General features: G+C 39.1%; 2 protein-coding genes across 7 annotated transcripts; one reads left to right on the top strand and one right to left on the bottom strand.

Annotated features, from left to right (window-relative positions):
• The first annotated feature begins 1,981 nt into the window (after positions 1-1,981).
• LOC125201989 (uncharacterized) lies at positions 1,982-4,167 on the top strand. Its single transcript, XM_048100332.1, has 3 exons — positions 1,982-2,323; positions 2,408-2,529; positions 3,742-4,167. Exons 1-3 carry the CDS (start codon positions 2,065-2,067, stop codon positions 3,910-3,912), a joined length of 552 nt encoding a protein of 183 aa, XP_047956289.1. The 5' UTR covers positions 1,982-2,064; the 3' UTR covers positions 3,913-4,167.
• Positions 4,168-6,369: 2,202 nt separating this feature from the next.
• Positions 6,370-10,486, bottom strand: LOC148931572 (CDK5RAP1-like protein). 6 transcript variants are annotated; one of them, XM_089065762.1, is made up of 5 exons: positions 10,137-10,486; positions 8,666-9,720; positions 7,733-8,351; positions 7,214-7,322; positions 6,370-6,691 (listed from the first exon to the last, which is right to left on the bottom strand). In XM_089065762.1, exons 1-3 carry the CDS (start codon positions 10,469-10,471, stop codon positions 7,843-7,845), a joined length of 1,899 nt encoding a protein of 632 aa, XP_088921888.1. In that variant the 5' UTR covers positions 10,472-10,486; the 3' UTR covers positions 6,370-6,691; positions 7,214-7,322; positions 7,733-7,842. The 6 variants fall into 6 exon arrangements, with proteins under 6 accessions (XP_088921888.1, XP_088921890.1, XP_088921886.1 ...); XM_089065764.1 differs by having other exon boundaries at positions 6,370-6,659; XM_089065760.1 differs by having other exon boundaries at positions 7,214-8,351.
• Between the last annotated feature and the right edge of the window lie 3,147 nt (positions 10,487-13,633).

The following is a 13,633-nucleotide window of genomic DNA, read 5'->3' as shown; positions in this document are numbered from 1 at the left end:
AATCAGTGTCATTATTTTTTGGGATTTTCCAAATTCTCAAAGGTGAGAATTCGAAATCTTCATCTTTCCTTCTAATGGGAATATTGTCTTCTTTCTAACACAGTCCTTTCCTGTTCGATATGTTTTGCCCATACAAAAATCAAACTTTGTGTTTTGGAAAAAATCATAAGATCGAGTTTTGAAGATCATAAATTCGGTAATTCTAAATCGTAGAATTCATGATTTAGGATTTATATTGTTATACACAAATTATTTGTGTTCAATCATATAATTACGTGTTTAACATGAAAAATGATTAATCCCTTAAACGTTCAAATAGATTTTGTGCCTGGTTTATTTGGTTAAGCAAGTCTTCCACTGTGCTTGGTCACCATAACCCTAACACGAACTACATAGGGTCAATCTGGATAACTATAGGGTCAATCTGTATACCTTTATTATTAAAGAAATACTCATTCCGTCCCATAATACTTTCTTTTTTGGTTCGTGCCACAAAATATGTGTATTTTATTTTTGGAAAGTTATCCCAATTTATTACCCGTATACATCAATTTTAGCTACAAGATCTGCCCCTCCATTGCCATCAAGCACTCATATTTTTATGGGTCGGAAGGAGTACAATATTAAGTTGTCAATTTGTTTTCCCCTTTCAGTTTTGGTTCTATAAGCATATTTTTCTCTCAACACCCTAGCCGCCCTAATCTATACGCGTCGCCGCTACCAGTGGCGTATGCAGCTAAGGACAAGGGGGTATAACTGTACCCCCAAAATAATGTATTCTTACTGTATTATTTGTATTGAAGTTACTAAGTGTCAAGTGCTCTAGTGGCTGATGAAGCACTTTCGCATTACAGCCGAGCTGAGTTCGATTCCCCATCGTTGCACTATGGCCTTTTCTCAGCCCTTATGTTTAAGTAGTTTAGGTTTTTATGCTTTTATATAGTACTTAGTACTCCCTCCGTTCCATAGTAATGGAGGCAAAACTTTTCGGCACGGAGATTAAGAAAAATTGTGTTATGTGAGTTAAGTAAAGAGAGAATAAAGTGAAAAATGAAAAAGGTAGAGAGATGAAGATAGAAAAAAGTAAGAGAGAGTAAAGTAGGTGTGGAAAAATGTATTGACTTTTACTAAAAAAAGAAATGACTCTATTACTATGGAACGGACGGAAATGGAAAAACGCCCCTATTACTATGGAACGGAGGGAGTATAATTTAGGTGAAATTCAATTAGTTACACTTTTTATTCTTTATGGTTATATTAATTGTTTGTTATGGGATACAATCTCTAAGTTTAATTATGTTGTAAAATGACTTTAAAATGGAAGATTATTGTAAGATGTTATTTTAAATATTATTTTATTTTTACTATGTTACACTCTCTCTGTTCCATAATAGAAGTCATACTTTTCTTTTTAGTTTGTGCCACAAAAATGTTACGTTTTCTTTTTTAAAAAAATTCTCTCTAATATTAATATAAATATATTATTTTCTCTCCCTTAACACATAAAATAACGTCCCCCAAAATCCCGAACCATTACTCACGTGTGCCATCTATTATGGGACGAAAAGAGTATATTACATAAAATTCGCACCTCCAATCCAAAAAGTCTGGATCTGCCACTGGCCGCTGCCACTCCGGCGCTACTATATCTATCCCCATCGTCGCGCCATTCAATCATTCTATTGTCGTTTCCCATCACGCTACGAGCTCCTTTCGTATCACATGTGTATGAGAAGATTTGGGGAAACTGATAAATTTGAAAATTTTATCCGCAAAATGTTGCTTTAAACAACTTCACATCAAGTCCCCGTAAAAATGACGTTGTTTTACTTACACTATAATTCCTTAATTTAAGGAATAATTTAAAATTTGGATGAAAAAGTTAGATTTTGCTCAAAGTTGATTTCTAAATTTTAAAGGCCTTATTGAATATCTGAAACCAAGCCCATAATAAATTTAGCCCAAGTAGCTTCCAACGTCGTCGTCTTGATCGCTTTCATTCTCCACATTCCCAATTCGATTTCTCTCTCTAAACACAGCTCACTCTACCAATCCGCCATAGCCATGGGTTTCGGATCCCTAAGGTCCCTGATCCGACCCGCATCCAGAATCCTTTCACCCGCATCCTTTTTCTCTCCAGCTACAAGAACATTCTCCACCTCCTCTCCGCCGCAGCAGCTCCACCGCCTCTTCGCTCCCCTCCGCCGCGACAATCCTTGGATTCCTCCTCGCAGCGCCTTCCACAGTCTCACCGACACCAGGTACCCAAAGCGTAGGCCCGTCGACAAGCCGCGCCGCAAGAGAGCAAGCTTGAAACCCCCAGGTTCGGCTGAATTTAGGGTTTTGTGTTGCTTATTGATTGGAATTGATGATTGATAACGTTATCGTGGGAAATGTGCTTAATTAGGTCCGTATGCGTGGGTAAAATGCGTTCCTGGGGAGACTATTCTTCCTAACCAGCCGAATCAGGGAAGTGTGAAGAGAAGGAATGAGAAGAAGAGGATTAAACAGCATCGCGCATTCATAAAGGTGGATTTATATGTCAAATTGTCTTTATGGTTTATTCATGCCATTCATTGCCATGTTTTGGTCTTTTCATTTCAATATATTTTGAGCTAGATCGTGTTAGTTCGGATTGTTGCTGTCTTTGGGTTAATTCAGTGCCTTCTAGGGTAGAGTTTTGGTTCACATTGAGCTTGATCGTGCTAAGTGAGACTTGTTGATATGAAATGTTAATTGCCCGATAGGAGGTTTAGCACTCGAGCTCGTAGTTATAAAAATGAAAACTATGTTGCCAAATGCATTTTTATGTGGGATGTATGTCAAGTTTGATTCCCATTGAGCTTGGCTGTCGTGAACTGAACTTCTAGTCTAGTATGAGGTTTAGGAATTGAACTTGTAGTAGTAGAAATGAGAATTATGTTATCAAATGCATTTTGGTGACTGACGTGTGCTTCTAGTTGATTTATCTACTATACTTTAGTTAGGCACCTCATCATCGGATGGGTTCTATAACTTCGCATTGAGTTGGAGACACCTTCTTTCTAAATCATAATTGCATGTCACAGCAGCATAAGTTTTGGTCAGCTGAGGATTTAAACTAGAATTGAGTCCATCAGGATAGAATATAAATTATAAATTTGATTGAAATTAACTTTTGATATGGTTACTCAATGTCATTCTTCCCCACTCTATGTTTTAGCTGTTGTATGTATGGTACTAAAAAATGTTATCTTGTCACCGGCCTACTAACATTGCCTCAAGTTTTCGTAATACGTTGAGCTGATTATGAATCAAACTTTTAGTTAGAAGTTTAAGATTTTATATTGAGCTCAACTCACTAGCATGTTGTAATATATGAACTTAAGCTTATGGAGTAAAGGTTTTTAGCAAGGCAAGTGCTTTTGATTGTGCATGCGCTGCTTTCAACTTACTCTGTGTGAAGGAGGGGTATAGGAAATACATTAGTTCATATTTGTTTTTCAGCTTTGAAACAAAGACTCGTGTTGACATCCTGTAAGTGATTGAGGATCTAAGTAGTTCTGTTATTGTAGCTCACTGTCTTCATTAAAGAAGTTTAAGACAGATTTTGTGATATTTCAGATTCTCATTCGAACTGCCAATGGTCTATAATTTTTGTTTTGGTGCGTGTTCTTGTTGGCTGTTGGTAGTTTGGAAGGACATTTTATTTCATATTTGTACATTGCTACCTTTGAATGTCTGTATCATTTCCTGTATTAGTTGGAAAGAAAGATACGCAGAGGTCAGGTGCAGGAGGCCAAGAAGAAGAAGCTCACCCTACGGGTGGAGCGTAAGATGGCTGCCGTTGCGAGAGACAGAGCCTGGGCAGAAAGATTAGTTGAGCTCAAACGGATTGAAGAGGAGAAGAAGGCAAGCAGCTATGTGAGCTGATTCTCTCTCTGCATCTCTAGATTTGGCTTCTTTTCAAGTTAGATGCCAAAGCTGCTGGTTTTCCTTTGCATATGGAAGCATCACTCTCTTTTGAGAGATGAAAATTCAATGCTTTAACTGATTTTAGCTTCTTTTAGAAAATTTTCCTTAACTACAAGTATATTTTGAGGACTACCATTTGTAATTTGTATGCAAATGGAATGGAATACAAGCTACGTGCAGAATGTTTCAATAAAGAAGCTGTGAAATTCCTTACTTGTATGGTGCAAGATTTTTCATTACATTCAACGGTGATAAATATTGATATGCGCATTATATATTGATAGAAAAGTATATCGAATGTAATCAGAAAAATCAGATACCAATTTTAATACTAATATTCAAGTATTCCATCCGTCCCATTATATGTTAAACATTTCTTTTGGGCACAAGTTTTTAGATGGTGTTGTTTAGTGATTAAATGAAAAGAAAATAAAGTAAAAGTGAGAAAAAAAAAGTAGAGAGAAAATGTAGGAAATAGGATAAAGTAAGAGTGAGATAGATGATTGTTGTTTTGTCATAAAAAAAAAATATAACTTATAATAGAACTGATCCAAAAAGGAATACGTCTAACTTGACTAGTATTATCAACCCCCTAATGTAAATAATTGAAAAACACTACATTTAGGTACAATGCAACATAAAAATAATATAAAATTGAGTAGTATTATCAACCCCCCTAATGTAAATAATTGAAAAACACTACATTTAGGTACAATGCAACATAAAAATAATATATAAAATGGACTATCCTCCTGTAAGGTTGTAACGAACATAATGCAATATTGTTCATTATATGGGATAGTTCTTTATATATACATAAAATATGGGTTGTGATAAAATGTAAACTCTATATATTGTACAAACTTCGAACTCCTCAACACAATGTCAACGCATTGTAAAATTTCAAGATTTTAATGTCAACACATTTTCAACCGTTGACACTCTGTTGACATTTTTCTGTTGATATTATTTTGTTATCTGTTAATATTTTTTAACGGTCCATGTCATAGTTTAGAGCTTGTACAATATTTAGAGTTTGCATTTTATTATATTTCCATAAAATATTCATGATTGCATTAAATATCATATCTCACTGAAAGCTATTTCTAGTTAAACATGTTTAATTGTATTTCAATGTGATATGAGTAAAAGTAAGAGTAACTTTTATTCGTTGAGCGACAGTGCTTCCACTCGGCACCGTTTGATCACTAAGGCCGACTTTCGTCCCTGTTCGACGGATTGGTCTTGCAGTCAAGATCCCTTTTGCATTTGCACTCGAGGGCCAATCTTCGTCAACGTATGCTTGCATATTCGTCCATAGGTCAAATTGAATATGTAATTATTGAAATAATTGTTGGAGACTCAAATAATGGATATGCAAGCATGATAACTTATATGTTGTTCTAGTCCAGAGCCTTTGTCCTAGCGGCAAGGAGCTTAGACATCAATGTATGAGGTGCCGAATTCGAGCCCTCTCGACGTCAGTTGTAATTTATGGAATTTCAGCAGTAACATATTGTTCCATGGAGGTAAGGTCCAAAATATGGAATTTCAGCAATAACGTATTGTTCCATGGAGGTAAGGTCCAAAATATGGAAGAAAGAAGCGTTTCCACCACTCTACCACCCAGTACGGTCATGGAATAGATTAAATCAATCCAAAAATGGATTTCGTTGTTCAAGAATTTTGTTTGGGCAGTTCATACCATCCATACATATAGTGCTTTGATCTAAGATTTCAATTCTTCCGTTTTTCAGTAGTAACATATTGTTCCATGGAGATAAGGTCCAAAATATGGAAGAAAGAAGCGTTTCCACCACGCTACCACCCAGTACGGTCATGGAATAGATGAAATCAATCCAAAAATGAATTTTTGTTCAAGAATGAAATCTTATTGGAACTATCCATATCCGGTTCATCCTTTAGAACCCTATCACACCCCAGATCTAGTGAAATATGATGAATTGAGACGATATTTTGAAATACGTAATTATCTTGAATAGATTAACCAGTTCTTTATTTTCTGATCGTCTGGAAGGAATCGCAGAAGGTGAGATGTTCTTGCACTTTTAATGTTTGGTTGCTGATTTTATCTCTTAAATATGAAATCAGCCGTTTATAATTTCAATTAATCAATGATCCTAGAGTTGTTTTGCATTTCCGTTCATTTTTCTCCATTATTTCAAGGTGTCGTCATCAAAATGTATTGCTACGTCATGTGTTACCAATTACCAGTACCAAATTGCACTGTTATTTATTAAATATCGCATTTGAAAGGGCATTTGCAGTTCAATATTTAATTGCATTTCAATTTGATATTTGTCACATGCTTATGTTTTGTTTTTTATTTTAACCAGTTTCATATGCAACATTTAGCGTATCAACAAAATCGCTAATTGCTAGTGCCATAGCAACTTCAGACGAATATAGCTCTTTCAATGCTTTATTTGGCGCTTCACCATTGCTCATGTTCTCTGTTCCATCTAGGCCTAGCGATACATCTGGTATATTGCTACTTTCTTCTTGGATTACCTGCTCTACCCTTCTCAACAGTGCTATGTCTCTATCTATGCCTTCTTTTATCATACGATCAACGTAAAACCACGTCCAAACCACCCAGCTTTTTGTTCAAACTGTTGATTTGTCTTTAACAATTCCATTATCCAAGTGCTCTGATAGTTGAGAAACGACGTTCCACAACCCTCCTGCCAATGATCATCCAATCAACATAACAATCCTGATAAAAAAAAAACACACATAAACTAATGACTGTGGAGATATAAAGTAATTGACCCTACCACAAGGAAAACAATGGGTCATGTGACTACACACATAAACTAATGACTGTGGAGATATAAAGTAATTGACCCTACCACAAGGAAAACAATGGGTCATGTGACTCAACAAGAAGATATTACACAGGACCCACTGTTTTCCTTGTGACAAGGTCAAGTACTTTATATCTCCAAATTCATTACTTACTCATAGTTGATGTAAGCTTCTATGTGTGTTCTTTATCAGGGTTGTTAACTTGATCAGATGATCATGCAGGAGGTTTGTGGAACGTCATTTCCCAACTACCAGAGACTTGGACAATGGAATTATTGAAGAAAAGCCAGGAGTTTGAAAAAAAAGCTGGGGGATTTAGACGTGATTTTACGTTGATCGTATGATAAAAGAAGACGTACACAGAGACAAAGCAAAGCATTAAGAAGGGTAGAGTAGGTAATCCTATCTGATGAAGAAAAGAGTAACATACCAGATGTATCGCACGATGGAACGGAGAACATGAGCAGCGCTAAAGTGCCAAATAAAGCATTGAAAGAGCTATAGCGACTATTCATCTAGCAAAATGTCCTGTTCAAATTCTGCTGGCAAGTAAACCTTCTTGTTTTAATCATAATTTGAGTTAGTTATTAAGATTCAAATCCAAAATCAAATTTCAATAATATATTTGTAATTTATAAGAATTTATAATTACAAATATGGCATCTGATATAGTAAAGTAATAGATTGATTGAATCTGGACTCAACTTACCATTAGACTGCCTCAAACATGTTATTGTCAAGATCCTCACGGTTAGCTACTAGAAAAATAAGTTCAAACTTTGCAGTATTTATTAGTAGTAATTCAGAATGCCTAATGAGATACAATCCATCTACAAAATTATAAAACGAGTAGCGTAAGATGCAAATCTAACTGCCTAAGACAGCAAAGAAGCATTGAGAAATGTACTAGTAAATGCATATATAGGCAAAGCAGAAAATGAAAGAATACCGATGTATGTTTAGCTGCTGCCTGAATGTGGACTCTTAAGACGAAGATCGACTGGAGTTCCACTTTGCGGGAGATAATGTGGAGGCGAGGGCGGCTCACTGACAGCAAGTCTAGGCTGCATTGAGACAGGCAAGAGGTTCTTCAAGTGTATCAGCATGAAACGAACTCAATGTGGTGATGGCAAGTGCTTGTCCATGAAGTGATGCCCTTGTAGATTTTAGTATGTGAACTTCCACGAAGTCACCAACTTTTGGGTTCCTTATAACATCACTGTCAACTTTATCTGGAACTGGAATAATAGCAAATGATACCCTGTGGCCTTTATCACTCTTCCCTATGAGCTCTGTGTCGGGAGCTCTCTTGTTCGGCCCTTCGACTAACACAAGTTGGACTGACCCGACTTGGGTGTCAAAACACTGACCTGTACTCTCCCGGAAAACTGCGATAAGCTCTGTCAATCTTCTCTGCTTTACATCATCAGGAACATCGTCAACGTAGTTTCTGTGGGCGTGTGTTTTCTCCCTCATACTGTAAGCAAACATGTAAGCCATATCGTAGCCAACAGCCCTAACAAGGCGTAAAGTATCCTTGTGATCCTCCTCTGTTTCCCCACAAAACCCTACAAATGTTATCAAGAAGAGTTAGCAAAGAAGCGGTCTAATACAAGTAGACAAATTAGTATGCAATCCAACACAAGAATCTTTGGGATAAGTTCAATATTCGACAAGTTAGATGAATTAGAACTCAGAATTTTCCTAGATGATGCTTGATTTATTCCTTAGTTTGGAACCAAATATAATTGCATGTTATAACTCAAACTTTGACCCCTCCTCAGAAGTCAGAACAAAGCCACATAGTAGAGAGAAATCTCATTCGACATAAACAATACAGCTAAGAGTTGAGGAAAACAAACTAAAAGGTAAAACGACTTACCACATATGAAGTCACTGCTTATCCCAATATCAGGAATTATAGTGCGTATCTTTTTAACAAGATCCAAGTATGCTTCCGAGGTATATCCCCTGCGCATGCTTTCCAGTACGGTACTACTGCCTGATTGTGCAGGCAAATGGATGCTTTTGCAGACATTGTATCTTTCCCGCATAACATACAATAGTTCATCAGGAAAATCTTTTGGGTGAGGGGAAGTGTATCTGAATCGCATATCTGGAAATTCAGTTGCAAGAGTGTCAAGAAGATCAGCAAAGCGTAAACCCATATTCTTCACTTTGCACCTGCTAGAAAAACCTTCGCTGTACTTCCAGTTCACACCGGATTCAACCTCTTCAACACCAGATGTGTCATTGTAACTATTCACATTCTGCCCAAGAAGAGTTACTTCTTTGACTCCTTCCTTCCAAAGTTCTGCAACCTCCCTGACAATAGATTCCACAGGACGTGATCTCTCTCGGCCTCTAGTGAAAGGAACAATGCAAAATGAGCACATATTATTGCAGCCCCTCATTACAGAGACAAATGCACTTATTGAATTCTTCGAGATACGCACTGGATTGATATCAGCATAAGTTTCTTCAAGTGAGAGAAGTGTGTTGATCCCTTTCTGGCCCGAGTCCACTTCTTCTAACAGCCGTGGCAAGTCCCGATAAGCATCAGGCCCACATACAACATCAACCATCTTATCTGAATCCAATATTTTATCCTTGAGCCTTTCGGCCATACATCCCAAGACAACAACTTTTGGAGGATGCAGGGATTGTGATCTTCCTGTAGCAACATTAATTTTCCATTGCCTCTTAAGAAACCAAAAATAATTAAGTCTCTGCCACACCTTCTGTTCAGCATTGTCTCTTATCGCACACGTATTTATGAATATAACCTCTGCACTCTCAGGAACTTCCGCAACTTCACTATACCCAGCTTGCTTCATGATAGATAGGACAATCTCCATATCATTCACATTCATCTGACATCCATAAGTTTCATGGTATATACGACCTTTTGGCAGAATACCAGACTCAATGTTTGAGCTGGATAAATGAAGACAATTAAGCACATAAGCTCCTGAATTATATGATGCAATGCAAGAAAAAATAGAATCACAGCTACGATTAATGAGCAGCGAGGTTCCTTTCATCAACTGCGCTAATGTAGCCAAATCTACATGGAAACCAATGAAGTTCAGCTCATGAAATTAGGTCAATTTGAAACGATGAACATAAATAGCATGCATAAAGTGGAGAAATCTACATGGAAAATTACTGATTATCTCTTCTTTTTTTCCACATTTCTTCAATTTATATGCATGCTATTTATGTTCATCGTTTCAAATTGACCTAATTTCATGAGCTGAACTTCACTGGTAAAAATCGCAGTTTTTTTCTCAGCTCAATCGCATTTTTGCACAGAGAAAAATAAAACGAAACACGCATAGGCAAACACTTACTTGAGCTGGGGATCGGAAACGCCAGAATCGGTGACCGTCGCGGCGGCGTTGGCCATGAATTGATGAAGACTCGGAATCTCAGAAAACCTAGCGCCGCCTGAAACTGGAGAATGAGACTGCGAGAAACTTCTGGAAATGCTGCGAGATAGAGCGGAGGCGGAGCTCCGTGCAGATGCACGGCGGCGGGATAAGATTCGAGGGTCGTACATCGACGGAGAACGATATGAATGCAGAGAAAAGAACCTGAGGGTGAGAGTTGAGCATTGTTTAGGGAGGTTGATACAGTGGTGTTGATTCAGAGCGGATGAGAGAGAGTAAAAAGAGGAAGACGCCATTAGAGATGAAGTTTGATAATACAGAAAAGATAAAGAGGATTTTGGAGGTATTTGGATTGGGCTCAAGATTCAACTATTTGGTGGCCCAACTCTTTTGCTATTAATAAATCATCTGTTTCAGGAGGAATTTGGGCTCAAACTTCAACTTTTGCTATTAATAAATGGGCAAATTGCCTATAAGATTGACACACTTTTTGGTGGACAATTTTTCTTTTTTGTCCATAGCCACTTTTTATTTGTCCATAGGCAAAAAAAAAAAAAAATTCGCAGTAATAGTGGACACTTTTGTTAGCCACATTTCACTTTATTTTTATTCTTTGTATATTTTAATTCAATTAGATTTAAAATTATCGGACTAAAAATAATTAGAAAACGAGATAATAATAAAATTAAAAAGTGCGATGAGACCAAATATTCGTTGTATTAATGGATACCGGAAAATTATACAACGAACATTTTATAAAAAAAAACATATAAAAACAAATAAAAACACCGCCACCATCTACTCGGTGGCGGAGTCGGAATCCTCTGCCTCTTCTTCGTCGCCCACTCCCCCCGGCGCCGCCGCCCCTGCCCCTGGCGCACCCAGCGCTGCTGGACCAGCCCCAGATCCTCTCTGATCCTACACATGAGCTCATAGTATATCGCCTTGGTGATCGGGTCGGTGGCCGACTCGTAGAAACGGCAGTTCTCTTGCAGTTGTTTCATCAACTGCACATTCAGGTTCCTGTTCAAGACCACATGGGCACCATGGTCCACGGACTGAGCTCCAGAAGGCGCCTGCGCGCTGCGCGATCCAGACGCGGGCGCCGAGTAGCGGAAGGAACCTGCAGACATTCGGGCGCTGCGGATACTGGCCTTCTGCCCCGGAGGGCGTGAGCGCCTAGTGTGTGTATCAAAGGGCTCCTCCGTTTGGGCGTCGTTGAGGTCGATTGATTGTCCGCCGCTGCTGCTGCTGTAGTTCTCGGCTCTGTTGCGTCTATTGCGCTTCCCCCGTGACCTTCAGTCTCCTCTGCACAGATGGACTTGAATTTCGGGCAGTTCTCGAGAACGAGAAACTCCTCCCAGTGGGTGAACTTAGGCTTCCATAGCGCGTTGTATTGGGACACAGACAGAGCCTTCACGTCGGCTTCGTTGCGGCCACTCTCAGCGTTGAGAAGGTTGTTGCTGTAGATGCCCGCGAACTTCCTGGTGGGTATCAGAATCCTCCCAAACTTTTTCCGGATCTGTTCCGCGTCACGCGGTTTGGCGCCTCTCGGCTTGAACTCATTGTAGGTCAACAAAACGCGCTTCCAAAAGCCCATCTCGGTCTGATCGGTGCCAACACAGGGGTCTGATGTGACGGCATCCCATGCCCTCGCCACAGCAATCGACTCGTCTTTGGTGTAGTGCCCGCCCCGACTTGCTACCGCCGACTCGCTGCCGCTGCCATCCGCGTCGCCGTCGCCGCCGGCCCTCCCCCCACCGCCGTCGCCGGAACATCTCGTCGGCGGGGTCTCCGGTAGGCCCGGACTCATCAGCCCCATCATCTGCTCCAGTGTGAACCTATCGAAATCAGACAAAGGAGTTTGGGTGCGCTGGAAAGAGTGAGAGGGGGTATCCGGACGCGGATGGTTGGGCGAGTCCATAGTGGGTCGATAATCTCCGAATGCCGAACGACCCAAATTCCTCTGATGAGATGACTGACCCTGATATTGGGTTTGTTGCCACGACGGGGATGTCGGTGACCACGACTGGAATGGAGGAGGACTGGGACTCGATCCCCGGGGGGTGGGACTCGATACCCACAGCTGAGATGGCTGGGAAGAAGGATAGTATCCGTATCCTGATTCTTCTGTGCCGGGTGAATCTTCGTCTCTCCCGTGCATTTGGTATAAAATTCTGAAGAGTGAAATTGGAGGTGGAGTGAAAATGGGTGTGGAGTGAAAAACAAATTGGTGGGGTATTTAAATAAGCCAAAAATTAATTACAAATTCGAAATAAAAAAATAAATAAAAATACAAAGCGGCGACCGCCGCGCAGTAGATAGGCGCGGCGGCGGGCGCGCTTCTCTCTCCTCTGGCTCGTCCACGCCGCATTCGGGGCGAATGCCCGTCCGCCCCAACAAAATCGTCCGCCTCCGGGGCGGACGCGTCCTCCGCAGTAGGCAGCCGCGGCTAAGCCGCGATGGGGGCGGCCAGCGCGCCACCCCTATAGTGGATGCTCTAAAGTCACAAAATTTGGGAAAAGTTTGGTTTTTCCCACAAACTATAAAAGTTGCGCCTAAAGTCACGAACTTTATCGGATCGTGCAAATTTCTCAAACTACCCGACCTGACGACATATTTCCGTTAAAAACTTATCCCACGTGGCATGCCGGAGGCGTGACTTGACAAAATTTCTGACTGGGCACAACACGACGTCGTTTTATGCTTTTTATTTTTATTGAATCTTCTTTACACATTGCCGATTTCATCCCTAAACCGTTTGTCGACGATTTCACTTTTGTCGATTCCGTCGGTTGAATTGGGGTTGCGCTTTCGAAATCAGCCAAAAAGAGGTTATATTACCCGAGTTTAGAAATTTTGCCAAGTCACGTGGGAAAAGTTTTTAACGAAAATATGTCGTCAGGTTAGTTTGAAAAAATTGCACGATTCGATAAAGTTTGTGACTTTAAGCGCAACTTTTATAGTTTATGAAAAAAAATAAACTTTCCCCAAAATATGACTTTTTAGACAGTTTACCCTTAATAAATCATCTGTTTCGCTAATAACCTAATATCATATACTCCTCAGTCAATTTTAAAATTTTCATGATGTTTTAAATATTATACATATTTTAATTTGTTGTAAATTTAAAACTCTAATCTTGTTTGGCTAATCTTGGAAAAGATGCAGTTTGATCAATTGACAATTATAAGACTCATTTTGTGGGTAAAAAGTGTAAAATAAACATAAAGACGTGAAGTTTTCGATATCTAAGATTAAATAAGAATTACTTCTATTCAAATGTTTCTCCGCACAATTTTATATTCTTAAATTTTTATTTTTTATGTGTATTTTTTAGATATTTTCATGCAATTTCGTTTTACGGTTCAAATTTGATTTCATAATTTAAATTTAAGTTTTTTGGGTTAGGTTTTTCGGTTAATTCAGTTGGATTGGTTCAATTTAAAAAATTTTGA

Source organism: Salvia hispanica, chromosome 2 (assembly GCF_029641045.1).
Source record: "Salvia hispanica isolate PSC_SH4W2 chromosome 2, Shi_PSC_v1, whole genome shotgun sequence".
Lineage (NCBI taxonomy): Eukaryota > Viridiplantae > Streptophyta > Magnoliopsida > Lamiales > Lamiaceae > Salvia > Salvia hispanica.
The sequence above is the reverse complement of the archived record's forward strand: the minus strand, read 5'-3'. Positions and strand labels throughout refer to the sequence as shown.